Consider the following 23379-nt stretch of genomic DNA (forward strand, 5'->3'; position numbering starts at 1 on the left):
ATTTGCCATTCATTTCCTTTTCAAGGCTGAAATGCCACTGATAACTGGAATATGCTTCTGACAATGGAAACAGTTTCCTCCATGGAACAAAAGGGAGTAAACAGATACAGATAACTGGAAATAAACAGCAAAATAGGGTTTACAACCTGACTTTCACTTTCTCAGTTAGATTTTTACCCTTTAAAAGTTGTTTATAAAACAGTGGCTCTCGCCTAAACTACTATCAAATTCTGTAGTCTTTTCTTTTTAATATCACAGCCAAGACATCAAAGGAACATATTCACTGTCAAGCCAACACCAGTTCTTCCAGTGCTAGCACAGACCAGCAGCAAAGGGGAGCAAGAAGCACTGGCAGGAACTCTGGCTAATTTGGGATATAAAGCCCAGCTGACTGACTTGGACCAGATACTTTACTATTTCTCTCATCAAGTTTGCATCCACCACTCCAAACAAGTGACTGAACAGAACAGTTAACTGCAAAACCACTTGTTTCCAATATGCATATGGTACATTAAATGAAACAGTAGTTGCACACTGCAAACAGCTGATGACAAACAGGGACACAGCTACAGAGCTGAGACATTGTGGAAAAATTCCAAAGAGCAGCCATAAAAAAAATCTGAAACCATATGATAGGCAAAACCTATTGCCAACCAAATTTTTTAATTAGGTAGAAAACACTTAATTGGAGACAGAATCAATCCAATGCTATGCTTTAAATCTAATTATAAAACTACTTCTCTTCCAGGCGCTACCCTGTGTAAAACAATCCTGTCACTCAATATTATTGACAACACTGCATTGCCTTACTGCTTATTTGGTATCTCGGTTTATCATGTAGCCCAAATACTAACACCTTGCAAACAAGAAGCAAATTAAAACGCACTGTGCTGACTGAATAGCTGCATGTTTCAGCATCGCTTTAACAGCTCTACGCACGCATTCACAAGTGCGTGTTATGAACCCTAAACTGAGCGTGGTGCACAGTGTCCTCCTGCTCCTCCCCACCATGCTCCTTCACAGCAAAACCCTGCCAGATGTTCCAGCACAGAGGAGCAGGAAGCAAAGCTGCTGCAGGGCTACGTTATCCTTTCGCTATTTACCATTAGACAGTGTCACCGCATCACTGCCTCTCCCTCCAGCGAGACTCGAGCTTTCTGCTTCCCTCCAGGTTTATTGCTCCTTGACAGGCTGCAGTGAAAACAGAAGGGGTAACACCTCGGTTTTGTTCCTATCCCTTCTCTTTCAGGCACGATGTCCATTATGATCCACCCATGCTTTTTTTAATCCCCATGTATTAAAATGGACTGAGACATTTCAGACATACGAATATCAACATTCAAACACAATCTGTAGAGTTCTTGCTTTGTGTGCTGGTTTTGGCTGGGATAGAGTTAATTTTCTTCACAGTAGCTGGTATGGGCTATGTCTTGTCTTTGTGCTGGAAACAGTATTGACACCACAGCGATGTTCTCTCTCGTTGCTGCAGAGCCCTGCTCACACAGAGCCAAGGCCTTTTCTGCCTCTCACCCCACCAGCGAGGGGGCTGGGGGGCACAAGGAGCTGGGAGGGGGCACAGCTGGGACAGCTGACCCCAAATGACCCCAGGGACATCCCACACCACATGGCCTCACAACTCAGAGTATAGAGCTGGGGGAAGGAGGAGGAAGGGGGGATGTTTGGAGCAATGGTGTTTGCCTTGCCAACTCACCGTTATGTGTGACAGAGCCCTGCTTTCCTGGGGATGGCTGAACCCCTGCCTGGGAAGTGGGGAACGAATCCCTTGTTTTGCTTGGCTTGCGCACACGGCATTTGCTTTTCCTATTAAACTGTCTTTATTTCAACCCATGTGTTCTCTCACTTTTACTCTTCCAATTCTCTCCCCCATCCCGCCGGGGGGCGGGGAGCGATCAACTCTGTGGGACTGAGCTGCCAGCTGGGGTTAAACCACAACACTTTGTGTCTAGAACAATCAGTTCTTTCAGAGTCATTTGGAAACATCATTGTGACTCAAAACAAGGCAACTCATCCACAAACCTGCTACGATATAAACATGAACAATAAGGTTCAGTGACAATAAGTATTACTAAGTGCGTAAGGCCAGCACAGTCAATTTAAGATCTCAGCTGCTGATCTCTGTGGCTGGTTTGAATGCTCTAAGCAAGTTACTGCAGCAAAATAAACTAATAAAACAATTTTTGGTACATAGGATTAGATGAGAACTCCTGGGTCATCTACTACTGCCCTCTGCTATTTCATTGCTTCTCCATATGGTGGGCCTACATACAAAATACAGGCAATTTCTCTTCACAGCACTCCATCTAATTTGCAACTATCAGGATTTCAGCTCTTCAGGAAGGTTTTCAGGTTCTGCAGTTCCACAATACAACAGATGGGAAGTTTTCTAAAATATAAATTAATTACAGCTTTGAACAAATTAACTATCAAAAGAATAATATGTAATGAGCAGAGAAATCTTCACATTAATTTTTTTATCATCAATTCAACACAATTAATCCTATCAGCACGTTTTCAGACTGGTAACAGTACTTCATACCAACATCACAGAAAATGCTGGAGTCCAGGCTGCTGCTCCTGCACAGTGGCACCAAGTGTAGCCAGGCTTCCCCGTTTGCAAACAACCTAGAGACAGCTGAAAGATGCTGAAAGGAACAAACCAGCCTTGCAGTTCTGCTGCAATCATCTGCTGTGAATTAGTTTAAAACAGTAATGAACATCTCAAAGTTACCGTGTTAAAGCCTCATAGAGACAAAGGGGCATTTTGAACCCACTGTGCTGGCACGTTCAGAGAGCCACCGTTTTATGACTTCCCATGCTGTTCTTCTCCATAGCTTTATCACTACAAACTGTGAGGGCTACAAAGTTTTTTTTAATTAAAACTTTAATTCTTGAGCACAGCTCTTTAATAATGAAAAGTAATAGGGTGGATTTGGCATGAAGCTCTGGCCATTTATAAATTTAGGAATCACTTCACGAGTTACAGCCACCATTGGAGAAGGTCAAACAGCACAGACTAATACTGCTCCAGCCCGGAAACACCAGAGCTCTCTTCACCTGAAACTTAGCAGGTATTTTAAAATAATAAACATCGTCTAAATGGGAAGACAACATCAGTATGCTAGGCTCATTTTGTATTTAGCACCTTATTAACTCTCATAAATTTGGTACACGCCCTTTAATAATCACAGGCACCAAGCAACTGGGATTATGTGCCTGAAGCTAAAGCAAGCACGTGTGGAAGCAAACCAGCACTGCTTGTAATCACATTCCTCATCCCAATATGAATTTTCTTTATTCTTTTTAAGGGAAGCATGCAACACCATTAGATTCACCACTAACTTGGTACCATGTGCTGACTCACCAAACCTACCTCCCCTCCACATCACAGGATTTCCTGGGGAGCTGTCCCTTCCGCGCACCGACTCCAACATGACCCTAACTCAGCCTGTGAGACACGGTGGGACTGGAAGAGGGAGAGGGCAGCTTGAGGGAGACAAAGCTATTATCTTTCCCAGGTCACAACTGATTCTAAAATTAGGAGGCACAGGAAACAAAATGAACAAAACGCCACTAAGGGAAAGTACATTAAGCACAGCAGATAAGGATGAAATGGCAAAAATTGCAGGAGCAGTTGACTGAATGGAAGGTAAGAGAACTATATCTATTAAAACAAAAGGAAGTCCTAAAAGGTATTGCACAGTCCTTGAAAGCTTTATGCCATACCTTCAACATGCCCAGTACTGAGCAGGCCAAAGTAAAAGTATCTGTTAGAGTCAATACACTCTGGCATCCAGATCCTGGCGTTCAACTGCAAAGTCATTTTGGTTTTGAACACATTAGACAATCTCTTGCAGAGATTCAATCATCAGACAAATCAAGCAAGAAATTTCCAGAAAAAAAGGAGCAGCAGAGCAAGACTCAGAGCTTTCATCCTTCCCACTGCCACCAGAACAAGGGTTAACCTGTACTTTGCTGCAACTGAGGATTCACATTCATTTGTCTTGGTCTGAAAAAGGAGAAAAGCATCAAGCCAGTACATTTATGAAGAACCCTGTATGCTTCAAATTATGATTTAGGTACTGAAAGATTTGGGACCCAGCTGGATGTTTAAATGAACTCAATATGGTGTTTGCTCAGAAGGCAATTTGGCATAAAAAGTACGTTCAGTTATGGCTTTAAAAAGTTTTAGCCTATTCAGTACTAGCCTGACAGTTCTGAAATTTATTTACAGAGATGGAAAATAAGCTTTGAGCAGCCACTGGAGAAGCCTGAGTGGCCAGGGAACCACAGGCCAGCCCACAGGGACGGCATGGCCACACATCATCTCTGGGAGGCTGCTCCCAGCTGTTTCACCACCCTTTCACCTAAGTATCTCTTGAAGCCGTAGAGACTCTCTAGTCCCTGTAACAGCTTTAATCCCCCAGTGTCAACTCCAAGCAGATAGGACTGAAATCTAAACTGTTACTGAAGAACTTTCTTGCAGCCCAGTGAATCTGATCCAAACCATCAGAGCCCAAGTTTTACTCATACCACAAGCAAATCAGAGCAAATTTTCAGAAACTCTTCCCAGAGTTTAATATTAAAGACTCAATTTTCAAGAGACAAAGGATTTTTGTGCATCCAAATTCCTCCACTCTGGTCTTTGAAAAATGGGATTGCTATTTTCCCCATTTATCAGAGGACTTCAAAAAATTGCACTTTGCCCAAGGCTTTGGGGAATCCCCACTTCTTTGTATTCCCTCAGGACAGCGCTAGTCTTTATCATAATCAGAAGCTGATTTGGACAGTTATCCCCTCTTTTCACAAAAATCTTGAATACTCTGTTTCCAAAGACAGAGAGAACTTAAACTGATCAATTCTTCTTCCATTAATGGGGCAACTGCTACTGTGAAGTCAAATGACAGATGGGAAAACAGAGAAATGAAGCAGTTTCACAACTCATGCACAGTGGCAATACATCTACAGAGCAGCACAGAATCAGGAAACTTCATTGGGAATGGTCAAAGAGGGACAGGAACCATTTTTTAATTGTATTTTCTAAATATGTATGAACAAGTCCACAAACAACCCTCTAAAGAATGAGATATTTGTGCTTGAGAAAGAGAAGGGTATTTATTATGAAGGAAAACAGCACCATTTACTTGGGGCTGTTTCCCTCCACATTTAAACACTTCTAATTTCTTAAAATAAGCAGTGTTCTTCTAGGCATAATTGTTTCTTTTCAATCAGGCACTTAGTGTTTGCAGCTATCAAATTTGTTGCAGCTGTAATCAAACACGATGTCTTGGGAAGAAAAATCTTCACCTACTGTTAAATCTTGCTGCATTACCCAGCACTGCTTCTGCAGCAAGAGTCCAGAGGTTAAATGCCCTGGTCCTCTCCAGGAATTTCTAACTGAACGTTGCTTTTGGAAAATAATAAAAAAAAAGCCAAACAAGCACTAGAACTCTAAAAGTTACATAGATGAGGATTCCTAAAAAATGTATTCAACATCATCGCACCCCTCCTTCAATACAGCACAGCATGAATGAAATTATAATGCCATTTGAGAGAAACTAAGGCACAGTGAAAACTGACTGGGAAACATCAATACAGCAGAACAGGGACAAAGTGAGAATCCAATTCCTTCCTGTTCCTACTAGAAACCCACTGGACAGCACTGTCCTAGCCACAGCTGCAGAAGTCTCAAGAGAGCCCTGGGCCTTCTATGGATTTCTGCATCGTTTGAAGAAAGCATCTGGTTAGCAGACATGGGACATACCAGCTACCCCCTTGGGATATAGAAAACTCATTTTCAGTCTGCTGTGTACCATGAACTCAACCACTCACTGGTCCTTCCTGTGCTTCAGCTTTTCATTTTAGCATTCCCTGTCCTCTTTTCCCCTTGCCTGCTTGTTCTTTTGTCCCCATCCCGAGCACCCCGTGCAGACACTGGGCTCCAGGGTCACTGCGAGCGTCACACTGCACCCTCCTCCTCAGCCCCGTCCCGCGCAGTCAGCGCTCGCCCCACTTGAAACCCCCACGCAGCCATCCCATCCCAGCTACCAGAACACCCCTGAGCCCAGCAGAAATTGTAACACACAGTGTCAGAGTGGGAACAAGTTTTATGCAGGATCCTCAGGCCTGGACTGCTCGCTTAGTATTTATCTGATAAACACTCCAAAAGTCTCTGAGAGGATCTGCGCAACCTTGAACAGCATAAAGTTTCCTTAAGCTCACGAGCCTCTGTGGTTTACAGCATTGCTCTAGTGATGTGTGATAAAGAACAGGTTCAGGTATCTTTCCTCAAACCCTTTCTATTTTTCATGCCCTCAGGACTAACAAGGCAGCCCAGAGGTAATGGTTTACAAATAATGATGTAATTAGTAAAGTAAAAAAAAGCCCACCTGCTATTCATCATGAACTGTTATTAGCATTGAGGAAATGATGTGGAATTTGTATCAATTTTCTTCTTACTGTAAAAGACTTGCCCAATTTATTTTAAATGTCAACTTACTATGTATTCATCAGGTGCACAGCAGCAACGATTGTAATTAATTTCACATTGTAGTCTAGGCATGTGCCTTCATTTTAGCTTCACACATCTTTCAGGGGAAGCAATAAATGGAAGCATTGGTCATTTTTGGTCATTAAATCTTCAAGAATACTTTTCACAAGATGAGACTGTCAAGATTCACATCCTAGTAAAATTCTAACTTAGATTATTTATAGCTGTCTCTGCTCTGAAATTCTCCTGCAGTTGAAATGAAATGCAAGACGTCACAACAGCTGGTTGGGATTTTTGAGAAGAATCATTTAGTCATAAAAAAAGTTAAAAATCCCACCATCTGAGGGTGAACAAGGCTAATGGTGAAATGATGTGGAATTCCAGGGATAGTTTAACAGGAAAAAAAACAAATTTAAGGACGCTAAAAGCATGAAAGCACTTAATTTAAATATCTTCTAAATTATATGTTCTGAAATTGAGCTTCATAAGAACTGCTTATATTTGGTAAAAGAATCTCTAAAGTATTAAATTTAAATGGAAATGAAATTTTCTGTGTTCTTTTAATTCAGCAAGAAGCTGACAGTTTTGCATAACCAGTCACACTGCAGTGGTTGCTCCCATTTCTGTTTTCCAGATCATCCACTTAACAGTTATTTGTGCCAATCTAACCATGTTTCCTCTCAAACCGTGATACTGCTGTGGGTTTTCCCTTACTCAGTGTCATACAGGAGCTCCTGAACCCTGTACACTCATGAACCCCTGGGCACTCATGAACACAAATTCAAAACAGCATGTGCGATAAGGAGCCGTTCTGACCTCGTTTTGCAACTTGGAAGCTGGGACCCCAGCCTACGTGACCAACACGAGATCCTGCAGAGCCATCCGCGCCACAACTGGGAAGAGAAGTCAGATCTCCAAAGCTGCCACCTGGGGCCTTGAACCCGGAGATGCTGCACCTCCAGCAGCAGCAACCTCAGTCACAACCGCGTCCGCTCCTGACGATATGGCTGGGCTGGGGAAGAACACCAGCCTCTCTGTTTGCTTTCGACACTGTCTTCCACCACAGAAGAATGAATATAAAATCCCTACTGTTTACTGAGCTTTGAAACAATATTTGGCATCTAGAGAAAAATCACAACAAACAGTGAGAGATCAGAGAACATGAAGAATCAGACAATGAAAGCAGACAGAAACAAGCTGGCAACACACACCAAACTAAATGAAGAAAGATGAGGAAGTCAGACAATGAGGAAAAGAGGATTAAGGAAGATCTAGCAGCCAGGCACAATAACGTATAATGAAGTCAGAAAACCGTGAGCTCCAGAAGAAAGCATCACAGCACAGCAGCCTCAGAGCTGGCTATTCCTCAATTCCACCGCCACCTCTGGCACCCGCCTTACCTGGGCCTTCAAAAAGCCTCAGAAACTCACGCTGCCTATCTGTTCTTAGAGCATCTCTGAACTTCTCATAGTGGAAATGTTATTTAATAGATTCCAACACCACTGCACGCAAGCTCTCCCTTTTTCAGCCAGTGAAATGAACAGCTGAACTGCGTCCTGAAACAACCAGAAATGAACGTAGATACAGGTACGAGCAGATGTCTTTGTTGTTTTCAAGAAATTGCCTGTAAGAGATCTTATCGTGCAGGCATCATACTAACTAGATAAGCTAGGAAGATGTTAACTTCGATAAAGCCACCCTCAATTTATATATTTCCCAGAGGGTCAGGGTAGAGAAGACATCGCTAAGCACAATGTTTTTGTGTTACTTTGATGCCTCCAACTACATACTTTCTTCCTGTCCTCCTTTAAAAAAAGTTCCTGAGATCTTTTGTTCCAATTTTGAAATTCTGTTTCTTTTAGTGCATTTCCCAATGATTGCTTAACGGGAGGAGGAGAATAATGAACATGCTTTGATAGCAGATCATAAAGGAGCCATTTACTGCAAGGACTCTGATGCATTGTTCTGTCTTTAAACATGAATTATCGAATCACAAGCTGTTCACCGAGTGGTAGATTTCCAATGAACTGAAACAGCATTACAGCAGCAGCATGTCCCTTTGATCAAAACCACACTTATCTCCTCCTTTAGTCTTAGTTAACAACAATCCAAATAGCAAGTAGCTTGTTTTGAGGCAGGCTCAGGGCAGCACTTTTACCAAGTCTGCCCCTTTCTCTCCCTCAAAATGAAGCTTTCATTTACACCAATGCTCCACGTCACTCATTTACACCAACGCTCCATGTCATTCAGTGGCTCAGGTTAAGGTTTAAGACATTTCTTTTTTTCCCTCTGCAGATGCACTCAGTTACCTGCCTTAAAGCCTCCTAATCATCAGTCAAATAAATTTCAGATAATTTAAAATATATGTGACTAAAGGGCAGCCCTGGGACAAGCCTTTGTACAAGATTACCTGCTGCATCAAAGTAATAAAAAAACATTAAAAAGTGTACAAGTAACTGTGTGTAAATGCCAAAAAATGAACTCTAAATGTCAAGAAAGTACAAAAACAGCTACATGTCCCCTATCACACAATTTGGGAGCAATGTACTGTCATGTCTAGACACAGTGACTGACATACATCCTAGCAGAGATTTTGCAAACAGGAAACAGGACCTGCCTTTCCTCACCACACCGCTGTGCCCACCTGTCCTTGCAGCCACCACACAGCCCCAGTGAGCACTTACCCTGGGAATGAACAGAGCATGGTCTCCGACTGAGAGGAATTTTAGCACCATTGCCGAGCCATACTGAACACCTGCTAACACACTGATCACTTCAGGACTAATAAAAATGTCTTGGTGCCACTGCTGCCTCGAGGCAGAGCAAAGGTTTTAATCAGAAATTAGAGGGTATTTAAACAGAACTCCCCTGAAATGGAACAACTGTCAAGTGCAGAAAATGTTGAATCACTACATCATCTAAATGAAGGCATTTGCTTGGTTTAATGTATTAAGTAATTGTCCAGTAGGACTCATTACCAAATATTATTATTAGGGCTGAGAACTTCTATGGACTCCAAAGAAAAACATTTATGGGGATACGAACAACATTCTAGGTTCAATAATCAACATAAACGTAACTTGAATTTTAACATGGTTAACCCGTCATTTCCCCAGCAGTATGAGGTGATACTACAATCGTGACCTGCCTTCCACTATGAACAGTTCTTACGTGTCTGATGACTTCCACTGCCCAAGATTTTCTGAAGCTACCAAGCCTTCGCACACAATCCTTTACCTCCACAACCACCAAACACTGGACATCATTTATGATGAGAAAGGCAGGAGGTGAATTTAAGTACTTGGGGAGGAAGGTGCAAGGAAAACTAACAAATAAACACAGAGAACGTAAAGGAGAAATGCACTAATCTGAGCCCCCCTCCGCTCCTCCGCTGTCCCCACTGTCTCAGCTGTAAACGCCAGTGGCTACGCAGGACACGGGGCTTGCTGTAACCCTGCAGAGTCTACTGTCACATTACCCTTCCTTCTCAGTCGTTCCAGCTTTGCTGTTAGACTAAGCTTCGAAAGATGTTTTGAGCGCAGGTGCTGAGAGAAAAAAATACATTACCCTTGGAAGGGAGCAGCAATTTGAATTCTGAAAACAAAAATGGATCAAATTATACAAGAACCAGGCACTCCTGTCTTGGATTACACGTCTGCATAGGTATATATCCTGGTGTAAACTCTGCACTTCAGTTTCACATCCTACCATTAAGCAAAATGCAGATACAATTTAAGATAATTACTGAAATGGGCAGACTTACCTTCATAGTTTGCCTGGAAGCCTTGAGCACTGACCGCGTAATCGCTCACAAGCCACAAGGACAGCACAACCCCTGTGCTCACAATAGGAGCAGGCAGCTGGAAACCCGTTAACCTGGAAAAAAAATCAAGAGGAAGGTTACGCTCACCATTTCTGCCTTTGACCTCTAACAAATCAAAGAGTGGGGCAGCTGCCCCCGGCCAATATACCAGAGCCTGAAGCAGGGAGCTTCAGAGCTAAAGAACACAGACTGGCACAGCTTGAATTCCCATCCTGGGCTTTTAACACCTTCTAGCTTACCAGAATAACTACTCATGTATTTCTTCATTGACCCTGTTTTAAACCAGTCTGTCTGCTTCACACCTTGTTCGCTAACCACATCTGCTCTGCAGAGCTCTGCTAACCCCAGCTCTGCGATCTCGGAGCAGTCACTGAGCCCTTCAGAATAACTTTTCCCCATCCATGAAATGGGAGCAATATTTAAAGTTGCTGAGTGAGCCCAAGACATTATTCAATAATACTTCTAACATGTTTTGAGAACCTTGGGGTAAAAATATCAGATAAGGGTCTGAAGCATTATAAAAGCTACATTAAATTGAACACAAACTAAAACAGCATAGCAGGCAAAAAACTTATGTTACCAATTAAAGCCCATCAAGGTGGCTGTCTTCAGAGTATTTGTTCTGTAGTTTACAATGGATAAGGTTTGAAGTTTCTAGGAATCCTCCTCAGCCCCCACCCGCACCCTGCAAGAACAATCGCAAGGACAACACTTTGCATCCTACATCCTAATACCTAACATGGACCACAGCGAAGACTCTGATGGTTAACACCTCTTCACTCACTGGGGAAATCAACGCCCACAGACACGAAATTGTTTGCACAAGATGATCAGTAGATGTACTGCAGGAAATGCCTAGAATACAGACACATGCCTGCAAGTCAGAGTAGAAAGAACTCCACAAAAATGGGACAAGTTTAGCGGATAGACCCAAGACACCGCAGAAACCCAGGTGTACAAGTCTGGGTCATAGCCCCGGTGTTGTGTCTCACCCTCCCACCCGCTTTCCTTACAGGCTTAGTGCTAAGCAACAACTGTTAATTTTACTACAAAAGTGTGTTTAGTAACAAATTTAAACTGGCATCATTAGATCCCAAACACTAAATCCCTGATACTGTATTGACACAGCCCAAGAACAGCTAATGTACATTCCTCACAAACAATTACAGTTTTATAACCTACAAGCCTTCTCCCTACACTTGGCTAAGGTGATTTACGTAATAGATTTACATAAGGAACATTTGTTTTAAAGCTATCTCATTTTAGATTCTTGCCTGCCATTATCAAGGACAAATTCAGATGCAATCCCCAGTTGCCAGATAACTGTCCTAAAACCAGACTTTTGTAAAACTGCAGTAGCAGCAGTAACTAAAGGAACTCACTGCCACACGATATCATTCGGCTCAAGAGTGTTCAATCTGGATCACAAGGACACACGTAGCATGAGATAAACAGGCCATGACGGTAAGAAAGAAGGTTTAAAGCTTCTTACAAACATACTCAGAGGTTTATCCCACATCTTTTTATACAGCAGCTAGTCTTTCTTACGGAGAGGGCAAAAGATCACTTGTGATACAAAGCACTCTGATCTCCTTAAGAAACACCTGTAAGTATATATTCAATTCAGAGTATTTCCTCTCCTCATATATTAGATGGAATGATGAAAACACCCAAAGAACAAAATCAGATCTTTAATTCCGGAGGCCACCATCCTCTCCCTGACCACAGGGTCAGGTAGTAGCACGCTGCCATTTCCAGCCCAAGCAATTGCTCCTAAAACTTGCCACCAGCCCCCTGGCAACTTCCAGAGACAGTGAGTGAATGGCCCTACTGTTCTTACTCTGGTTTAGTACACCTAAATATTATTTCAAACAGATTGAACTCTGACTAATGAAAGCTGACATGCTCTGCCGGAGAACCTTATTAAAGCAAAATTTCTAGTTATTGGAAAAGTTCACACAGTTGCCAACCAATGATGACAGTCAAGTTTTAATGTCAGCAAAGAAGTACTTACCTGCTCTCAGTACAAAATCCATTGTCTGTACAAGCTGGAAGAACAATTGCTCCTGTTTATTAAAAATAAAAGGTTCCAGGATTTTTAAGGGTTCAAGATAGTTTTATTATGCACAGAACTCAGGAAGAGTGCCATAGTATTTTATTAATTTATTTTGCAGTTTAATTAAAATGGCTTATTGAAACCTTCACACACACAAAAGAGTCCAGGAAACGTATGGACCAATTTTAATAAAATATATACAACGAACAGCAGAACCTGTCAATTTTTCTTCCACTAAACACCACACAGTGATTTATCATTATCTAGGAATTAGTTAAGAGTAGTCTGTGCTTTTTATATCCAAAGTAGTTCTGTTCTCTCTGAACTAAGCTTTTTGGATTCTGTTCACAGTCTATGCACTAGGAGGGCCCCACTCTGCAGATACTGCTTTTAATTCGGGGCAACATTTACATGTCTGCTCACCTGTAAGCAAGTGCACATGTCCCACAAGAATCAATGGGAATTACCTGAAACAACATTGCCCTTAAGCATGTATTCATATTTTCTAGTTACAGGGCCTTAAAAGAAAAGGATGGCCTGTGCATAAGGGCATGAAATTTTAACAGAAGGTTTGTTCTCAGTCTTGTACAGATTCCACATTGACTGAAGAGACAATTTTCATGGGAACCTCTGGGCTTCCTGAACCTCTAAAAATTAATAAACCCGACCATCTCTCCAGGCCCTTAACTGCAGAGGTTCATTTGTGTCTATCTAGTGTCCCTGGAGCAAGCAGAAGAAAATGGGCTGCCTGACCAAACACCATCTTGCCCTTCAGATCAAACAGCCTTTCTGCCCACAGAAAAATGAAAAGTGCCCCCATTAGTGCAAAAACTAAACTTATTCAGAAGGAAGCAGGAAATACTGCTTCAATAAGAAAAATATCTACGTAGCAACTCCTACCCTCTGTGCCACTAATTTCCATATCTCCTCCTGCAATGAAAACCTGTGCTAGAAGCGAGATCAAATTCCTCCCGTTCCTCACTGGAAGCAGCTGCAGTCAAAATAAAAGGTATTCTTCCTCTTAAGCTTTCAACCAACACACACAATTGAAAATTCTTCCTCCCTTCTGAGGTCTTCGTCTTCTCCAAGCAAGAGCACAGGCAATATTTTCTTGAAGAAACAATAATTGAACAAGGCCCATGCTCAAATCACTCCTGTAACACCTCAGCACCCCTGTTCCACAGGCCCAGAACAGCCAAGCTTGGCAGGACACCCTGTCTTGTTTTGACCTGGCTGGTAAGCTCTCCCCATGCCTTTCTTCCTAAATCTGCAGCCCATTTGCCCAAGGCAAATTTAAAGCATGGGGTTCAACATGACAGCAGCCAGAATATGAAATCATTCCCCAATGGCCTCATGCATGAAGTGGTAATTCTGACATCACTGTTATTTAGTGTAGCAATAAAAAATAATATACGCTAATGAGAAAGAAAAGCAGCAAACTCTGTTCCTTGTTTTTATTAAGCACCATAACAAGGTGAGGGTGGTAATAACAGCACGAATAATCATCTTCCATTTCTTCTGTACCTCTGGCCAAATGGATTATTGAGTGATTATCCCCTTAAGTTGCTTGGAGCCAACACTGATTGTGTGAGATTTTCAATGTGTTTTTCATGGGCTTAATTCTGCTCCTACTGTGAGGAACCAAACTAAACCAGTGCCAGAAATACCACTTCGTAAGCTTGCCCTTGCTTCACAGTACGGCAAAAATCAATATACCAAAACAAATCAACACAGAAATCCTTTATTTGCATCCTTCTTCATTCTTTGCCTCAGGTTTGCCACCAACATTGCAAGTATTTCTGGTGCATGGCTCCCCATTTGCCTTCACAGAACAGATTTTCTAGAACCAATGTCAGTGAAAATTAGCTGCTGTTGGCATCACCACCTCCTTGGAGGCTGTCGTAGCGCCCCGAGCACCAACGCCCCTCGGCACACCAGCAGTTGCCAAGGCCTGGACCATACACTGGGGTCTGGGCACGCAGCTCCCCATGGAGCCCAGCTGTCTCACCTCTGGGATATAACACCATCTTCCCTCATGCCCCAAAGTCCTTCCCTGGTGGAAAATTGCCTCATCCTCCTACGGAAAGAGTTGAGCACCAAAGACCCACTGACCGCTCCACTCAGCAGGTTCAACCCACAACTGACCACTTCTTTCGCCCTAGAAAAAAAGAACAGGCAGCCAGGAGAGTCCACATCTCCGTCCCTTTGCAAACGCTCCCACTCCCACCTGTTGTGTATTATAATGCTCCACTGTATCAAGTACAACTCTACCATCTACTGTGACGCAGGCTCCCATTTTGGAGTGCAGGTGCCATAATTAAAACAGAGCACATTATTTTTCTGGTAGGATGCCCACCATCAGCTCAGGCTGCAATCAAAATAGTTATTGCAGCTGGCAATCCAACAGCCTTTAAAGCATAAATGCTAGAGAAGTGTCTCAGAACATCTAATGAAAACGCACCGGATTGCATCGTTTAACCCAGCATTAAATTACACTACACCACACTTCAGTGATTTTTTTCCTGCATGTAATTTAAAGGCACCTATTAAAGAAAATTTCCCATCAAATGAACCACTCTCTTCACTACATACAGTTTAAATGGCACAGTTCCGTAAGTGCTCGTCTGACATCCCTGCGCTATCCCAGGACAATATTCAAGCTAAGTCAGGTGTAAGGGACTGTACTGAAAAAAACAACAGCTCAGAGTGAGAGTTGCCCTTTGGAGTGGTCTTGGGAAGAGAGTCTGGAATGAGACCGGGAGTCCTCTTTCACACTCTGCACCCAGTTAACACAGCAGCAGTCAACCTGAAGTCATTTGAAAGGTGCATTCATGAAGTATTTAACTAATCCATTATCAACTGGGGCCAACAGGAGCCCAAAAGCTTCCAATTGACTTGGAATCAAGTTTTAATATGCCTTATTCAGCTAGACAGCTGGCTCGGGTGCACCTAGAAATGAGGAAACTCACTGGCTTCAGTGAAAGGCTATCTGTTCAATCTTTCCCCCAAAAAACACGTATGAGTGATTTAATTAACATTTGCAACACTCTCAATCTTGATGAAAAGGATGTGTAAGCATTATTGTACTCCAGCCGCTGCAGGAAGAACACCTTCAGAAATATGTATGTCTATGTTTAAAAATTAAAGTCTTAGGGGAAACTAGAAACAGACACATGCAAAGTCAGTGGTCACTCACACATGTCCTCCTCAAGGCTGCTTCATGGAATGTATGTCAAAAATAAATGAACAAATGCAAGAGATCAGGGAATTCACCCACAGCAATCCATCCCACCTCAGATCTCAGTATAGGTAGCAATTTTTTTATTAAAAACACAGTTGGCTGGCGGATGTAGGTAGTCGGGGGGGGGACATTTTGTCATTCCTATTATTATTAGTTTTAGAAATCATCTTTCATCCTGGAGTTTTATGTCTCCTCCAAATCATCAGGTCAAATCCCAAAAGAATCACTGTATCTTAAATACTACTTTACAAAGCTAGCAAAAAAAGTGACCCATAGATGCCCTAGGCACAAGGATTTCAATATGTGCAGTAAAACTGAAGCTGACAGGTCTTTGTTTCTCACATATCATTGTCTACAAGATTCAGCAGCAGCCCCATCTCCCCATGCCACCGCTCTGCTGCCCAGCCAGTGACCTGCTCCTCCAGCCACCTCCTCCTCCCGGTCACCCGGAATTCCCTGCCTGGCTTATCCCCTGCAGCTGAACCGCAGGCTGCTGCCGCCTCCACCTCCTTCACACATCTGATCCCTTCTATTTTCAGCAAGGAGAACTGGGCAGATCTTTTCACCCATTTTCAGTAAATGCGGATGAAAGACATGCACCTGAGGAGACGGCTAACACTCAGCTAGCATTTCCTCAGGCTTGTCTGGTTCAGAATTTTTTCCTCAGTGGTTCAGTTAGTTTTTCTCTCTTTCTGTGCGTTTATTAAAGGAACAGGTAGTTACAATGAGATGTTAGCTTTTTTTTCTACCATATTGACAGAATAACTGGTAGCATGAATGTTCTCATTAATCATCAATAAAACAAGCAGAGCATAATCCGAAAACAGTTCCAGCTCATGCATGCTGCAGACACTGAAAAGCCTGTCTGAAAGGCAGACCTCACTGGTGTTACTGAGTTGTCAGACTCAGACTGGTTTGGGTTGGAAGGGACCTCAAAGACCATCTAGTTCCATCTCCCTGACATGGGCAGGGCCACCTTCCACTAGCCCAGGTTGCCCAAAGCCCCGTCCAACCTGGCCTTGAACCCTTCCAGGGAGGGGGCAGCCACAGCTTCTCTGGGCAACCTGTGCCAGGGCCTCACCACCCTCACAGGGAAGAATTTCTCCCTGATATCTAATCTAAATCTGCCCTCTGTCAGGTTAAACTCATTACCCCTCATCCCTATGTTGGTGCCCCCAGAGCTGGATCCAGCACTGCAGGTGGATCTCACAAGTGCGAAGCAGAGGGGGAGAATCCCCCCCACCTCACCTTGCTGGCCACAATTCTCTCAATGCAGCCCAGGACACTCTTGGCTTTCTGGGCTGTGAGCACAAATTGCTGACTCACAGTCAGTTTTCTATCCACTAATACCACCAAGTCCTTTAATTTTGATCCCTATAAGGCTGAAATGATGCTCTGGAGCAAAAGAATCTCAGCCAGCTTAAAAGGATACTGTAATGACACAAGAAAAAGAGTATCAGTTCACATTTGGATTTACTCAACTTGTTGGAATGATTTATGCTCAAAACCAAGCTGCTTTTATTTTTGAGTCAAGCTACAAACAGATCCTGGACAAATATCTTCAGAAGTACGTTGCAAGCAGCAGTAACTCCTCCTATATTCTCTGTTCATATTTCACCAAGCAAGTACTTTGCTGCCAACCAACGCCACATGTCCCATTTTATTCCATACTACTTTTCCAACCATCCCCTCTGCCCAGCTGGTTGATAATTAAGTTGCTTCTATAATAATGTAATCCATTGGCTCTGACATAAATTACTATATATTTTTCTTATCAAGACAGTAACAAGCATTAAGGGGGAAAAAAAAGCTTTCTCTGTCCGTTAAACTCGCTCACAGTGACATATACTACACCTACATTTTTTTTCATAAAGTTAATCTAGCACTTCACAAGCAGTTCTCAACCTAACAATTCTCAATCATACAACCCAACCCCATGTGCCAGCATGGCTTAGGAATCAACTGCGTTTTCTTCCCTTCTCCAAACCAAGCATAATTCATCAAGCCACAAGAGTCCTTTGCTTACCTCTGACACTGACAAAGGCTTCATTAACTAACACAGTCTCTAGGGACAGTCACAGGGCTCATAAATTCCAGCCTGGATAGATTTCTTTGCTCATTTAAAATGGGGTTTGGGTCAATTCCCACTAGAAAAGCGTTATTTATAGAGCCTAAAGCCAGCATAGCCATCTCAAATATATGAGGCCTTCACGGCTCAAACTGGAAACAGGTACTAAGCATCAAATTTCAATAAATTTAATTTTCCATACAATGCAATAAAGTGGGAAGGCCATGGACTTGGATTTATTTTATTATTTTTATCATGTCCCTTCCATGCTCATTTTTCCTGTACTTTTGCAGGTAGCAGTGAGATGCAAGCAGGTATCTGACAAACTTTGGCATTCTCTGTCTTGTTATTACAAACCAAAAAAAGAAAAACACAAACTCACAGAAAAGTTAACCAAGTTTTAGTAACCTCTTGGCAAATCTGAGCTGATACTCTGAGTAAACAAAGACAAGTTTGGATATAAACCAAGTAAAGCTCAGCAGTGTCAATTCAAAACTTGGCAGTTCGAGGTTATTTCTGGCTTTCTTCAAAAAAAAAAAGTTAGGAGTGTGCAATCTAGTAAATGGGAAAAATAAGTTCTCAGAACCCTCTGCAAATCACACAAGGGTTATTGCTAAACACAATGCAACTGGTGAACAAGAAAGCATTATCGTACTGGAAGTGCTGCAAATACCCCAATATTCACACCAGCCCTTTAGTAACATTAGCTCTTCTGCTGCATGCTGTGCAAAAACGTGTCCTACAGCTTCAAGAACTTTACATTTAAATAGACATGAATGTTCAAAGCAGCTTTAAATGCAAGAAAGGCAGAGTAAATATAAAAATTCTCAGGCCAGAAGCATTCTGAACTGAAATACCACTTTAACCCGTTCGAGCTTGTTCATCTGGGAGGCAGCTCTTGAAACCACAGTGCCGGGGGTCACAGCTCCAGGGCTGTGCTCTCAGGTATGCCACTAGCCTGCCGCAAGGTTTCAGCCATCTTCTGAACCCCGAGCTCCTTCTGCAGCCCAGTCCCCACCATACTCAATCCTGACCACCCACCCGTCCCGGAGGGATGCTTAGACACCTCAGTGAGGGCATATGGGGGTCCCCAGCTGAACGGCACCAAGCATTAGATTTACAGCAAACAAGGTACTGTGGGACCGAAGATACAAACTAACATTAGTTTCAAATACTGTTGTAGGCAAGACAGTCAAGCAAAAAGTTTAATTATGGCTTTGTTAGTATATGTGCTTACTACACATGCATCCCTGTTCCTCCTGTTTTCTCTATCTAAACCTCAAGAAGCTAAAGCTACACAACTGTAAAGAGCCAAGGCTGACACGCAGAGTGAATCCAGGTCTCATCTGCCAAGTCTGTGCATCCCTCTTACTCTCTGTGCATACAAAATCAGGATTTGAACTAGACTTTAGTCATCAGTCTTGAGAGAATCTTTACTTCCCCCAAGTGAATATTAAGCCGCAGCATCAGGCAAGCACTGCTCTGCCTACACAATCCTGGGACAGACAGCTGAGATCCATCTTGGAGATTTCCATACAAACTGCAGTCTCACTTCCCACCACAAGTCAGGTAATGCCTACGCTAATTCCCTAAGATTTTAATTTATAATAACACATAATAAAGTAAGATTTAATGGCAACAGATGAGAAGGAAACAACGGAAATTTTTTTTCTATAAAACTAAGTTAAAAAGAAGCACCCAAATGGAACAAAAACAATGCAAATTGTCCCTCCGCAGCCAGGGCAGTCAAGACAACCAAGGTTAGTAAGAAATATGATTTTTAGAAGGTGCGTTGTATAGTGAAAAAGAAAAAGAAACAAATCCCATTGTTCCTGCTGATGAAGATTTATCCAAAAAGACTGTAATATTGATTCGTGTCATATCTATTTATCTACTCACTTGCACCTTGTGTGACTGCTGAATATTGAGCAGAAACAGGATAAAAACGTTGCTAACTGCTGATGTTTAGCACGAGAGCCCAGTAGTGCACAACGCGGTAGAGGTGAAAAGCCCTGGGTTCAAATCCAGCAGCGTCAGAGGTCCTGCTGCCTGGGAGCTCACCACTTCCCATCTCCCTGCTCCTCCTTTGCCACACGTACATAAACTGCCAACAGCTTCAGCGAGAGGATGTCTCGCCATGCACCTGGATGGCTAAAGGGCTCAATTTCAATAGCTAAAAAAACATTATATGAAAATGCTACAACAGCATCTCACACTTCAGTTTACACATTGATCAGTGACAACATAAGCTACCCAACAGTTCAAATAAAAATATTTATCTGCTTCCTAAACCTTTTATTCCACTATAGCAGCTCTAATCAGCTGTAGGCCTAAATATTATAAAAACTGCTAAAGATATAAGGACAATTAGAGCATCTTTGGACAGCAAAAGCCTTTATGTTTTCCAAAACCAGCTATGAATTCACAAACAGACAATTACATTCTTTATTAAGAAAAAGGACCAGATGTCAGCAGTTGCTCTTGCAACACACTAAAATCCAATTCTGAAGAGTCCAAAAGGAGCCAGGCCACCCTCTGTCACCCAACAGGAGCATAATGAATTAGAGTCAACGAGCGCAGAAGATTTGTCAATTTTCTATTTGAGACTGCAAGTAATAGCACTCCACAACTGCACTGTATCTTCAATGATCTAGTAAGATTGTATCATCTCCTGTAGACTTTCATTAATTTTGATAAAAGGGAAATATACACTGTCTAAAGAGGCGCTTTGCCTGAGAAACTCTCAAGGTCAGACCTTATAGATACAAAAACTTCTTGACCTAAAGATTCACTGCATTCAAAAGATAACATGAAAGCATATACATATTTCCCCCCTTCAGGAAAATGGATTTAAAGCCATGGCTGTGAACTTTATCTGTTTTGTACTTTAAATCTCTTTCCCCACCCTAGCAGGCAGACCCCTCCAGCTGGGGTCTTCCAAGCATTTTACAAATTTACTTTGCCAAAATAAAACATTACAACATTTTACAGATGGGAAAACTGAGATAAGTCATTTGCCCAATGCCACCAAGCAGAGCAGCTGCTGGGCTCTGAAGAGGACTAAGGCTTCTGCTCTTGTGCAGGACCACCGGCACAGCTCGCGCTCTGCCAGCGCTGCTTTTACCACCGCCTCTGCACATCCACAGCTCTGCTGCACCGCCCGCATCCTCCTCTTCATGGGCAACTGGCACTAATTATCAGCGAAGAAAGTGGCCATCTTGATGCTAACTGACATCAATATCTATTGACTAAAAGTAAAATCATTTTTGATGACCTGATTCTGTACTAATAAAGTCAAAAGACTTTTTGTACAGGTTCTTACACAAGCAGGAGCAGACTGTAGTCACCTTCTCATCAAGCAGTGCTGCAGTAACACAGCAACTGGGCAAACCGAGTTCAATAACCAACAGCTAACAGCTAATAACTCACTGTGCTGCCCAAGGCAACCCACTGAACTTCTCTGTGCTGCTTTCTCCCTTCTACGACAATACAGTAGACCTGTTCCTTCTCAAAGCACTGTAATCTAAAAATGAGAAGCACGATTATGCAAGGGCTATGGGTTAGTTCAATTTCTCTCCCTTCACTGCTAAAAAAAAAAATCTAATCTCACTTGCTCTGACCCCAAAAGCTCACCCACTGGTTTTGGAAATTGCCACTCCTGCTCAAAGAATAAAAGCAGCTCCGTCTAAAATAAATGACTCAAGACAACTAAATATGTCTGTGACTGGATCACTTCAACCACCACATACAGACATGCATAAAAAGGTGATAAACTTTCTCTGTATAGAACAGTTCTTAGGAGAGCACCAGCAGCTGTTGTCTTGATCGTCAGCCACCTTTGATAAGGAAAGGAGCAACCCCATGGAAGCTGTTGGAGATGTCACCATGCAGATGCAATTTGCCTGGGACGCTGTAGATGAGGGCAGTGCAGATCTACACTGATCATACACCAGATCGCATTCAGACCTCCCAACGCTCTACCTCTGCTGTCCAAAAGGCTTGCAGTCACTGTTAAAAGTTTACCTGAAGTAAAACCAAACATCAGCTAGAGGGATCTACAGAAGAATATATGATCCTGGACTTCAGCAATTACTTTGTATTATGAAAAGCAAAGCCCAGTGTTGTCAGACAACGCAGATAAACCGAGAGAGGAAAAGCTGAGGAGGGAACTGTAATACATCATACTACAAGAGGTTAACAGCAGAGTCCAGTAAAACTTCTGTGTGCCACCTCAGTGCACTCCCCAAACACGTCACCGTGTCCTAGAGCACAGCACTTCAGGGGCACTGCCCCTTCCTTCCCACCACAGCTCAACATCAAAGGAACAGGAGGCTTTCTTGAGTTGCATCAATTTGGGCATGGAAGACTAAGGACACCATGATCCTTCCCAGAAGTTCCATACAGTACTTCAATTCACCCGTTTAAAACCTACCTCAATTACTAATGGCATTCAGTGCTCACAGATCTATCAAAAGCAGACTGTTCCAGTGCAGAGTCTTAATTAAAATCTATTAGATGCTGCCCAGTTACAGAAAAATCTTTCTACACTTAAGACACTTAGCACACCTTAATATGAAGCAAGAGTCATTGCCAAGGTTTGCTAGTAGATTTTACCTGTAAACATGGTTAATCAGCAATTTAGAGGGAAAACAAAACAATTTTTAAAACAAAGTGTTATTTGAGTAACAGCAACGCCCGAAGGCCCAACAATAGAAAACCCCCTGTACTAGACACCGTAGGGGAGAGCCAGACCTAGAAGAAATTCTATAGTTCCCATTTTCAACAAGATTCTATTTTACCAGATATGGCACGGGCCACAGCACAACGGCAGGCCTTGCTGCAGACAAGTTGTGTTCGTACAGGACAAGCAATGTCATGAGAGAGCAGATCCTCTAACCCTTAAAAGCGTCAAAGCTACTCCATCACCTTACCTCTCCATCTGCTTAATAGGTTGCCACATGATCAGAGCCAGTCCTCCTCCTAAGCCTGCCATATTCAGCATGGCAGCAGGTAAAAAGCTCCCACCTTGATTTAATCATCAGCTTTTATCACTCATGCTGATGCACACTCTCCTAACAAATATTGAAAAATTGAATACAGCTCTCAAAGTTGAAAACCCTAGATGCAGTTGCATTAACTCCGTAAGCTTTCCTGGACTTTCAGATCTAGTTCCATCAATTATCTTGCAGATGAAATTTAAATATTCAGCACTTCCTCAGAACAGAGCAAAAGGGCCATTGGCGAAAGGCCCTAATGCTGCTGGAGCAGCTCAAACAAGTATCTTCTCAGGAAAAAAGTGTATTTTATTCTACAAAGCAGAGAACATAAATTTAAGTGGGTTTTTTGTTGTGGGGTTTTTATTTTTTTTCCCTCCCTTGGAGTTAACGTGAAGTGACAAAAGACTCTGGTAAGGGAAAAAGGGAGGTAGGATTCTGAAGTTCACTGAAGGATTTAGCTGGTCCTCTGTTTTATATATCTTTATTTTTCTGTAAAAAACTGTAGTCAGCTTGGAGACATGAGGTAGCTACAAAGGAATATCACAGGACCAAAGGTGACTCGACACAAAATCCCAATGCAGGTTCTGTGTATCACCAGATGGCAAATTCTATTTCTCCAGGAATTTCTTTAACAGCATTGAACCCCAGCAACTCCAGTACCTGTGAAGCCAGAACCCTAAAAATGT

General features: G+C 42.5%; 1 protein-coding gene across 1 annotated transcript in view; it reads right to left on the minus strand.

Moving 5' to 3' along the window:
* Positions 1–23379, minus strand: part of CSMD2 (CUB and Sushi multiple domains 2) — a 306084-nt gene that overhangs the window by 249210 nt on the left and 33495 nt on the right. Inside the window, 1 exon segment of the mRNA XM_074894313.1 lies at positions 10272–10384. Coding sequence (XP_074750414.1) covers positions 10272–10384 — 113 coding nt within the window.

Source organism: Strix uralensis, chromosome 25 (assembly GCF_047716275.1).
Source record: "Strix uralensis isolate ZFMK-TIS-50842 chromosome 25, bStrUra1, whole genome shotgun sequence".
Classification (NCBI taxonomy): Eukaryota; Metazoa; Chordata; class Aves; order Strigiformes; family Strigidae; genus Strix; species Strix uralensis.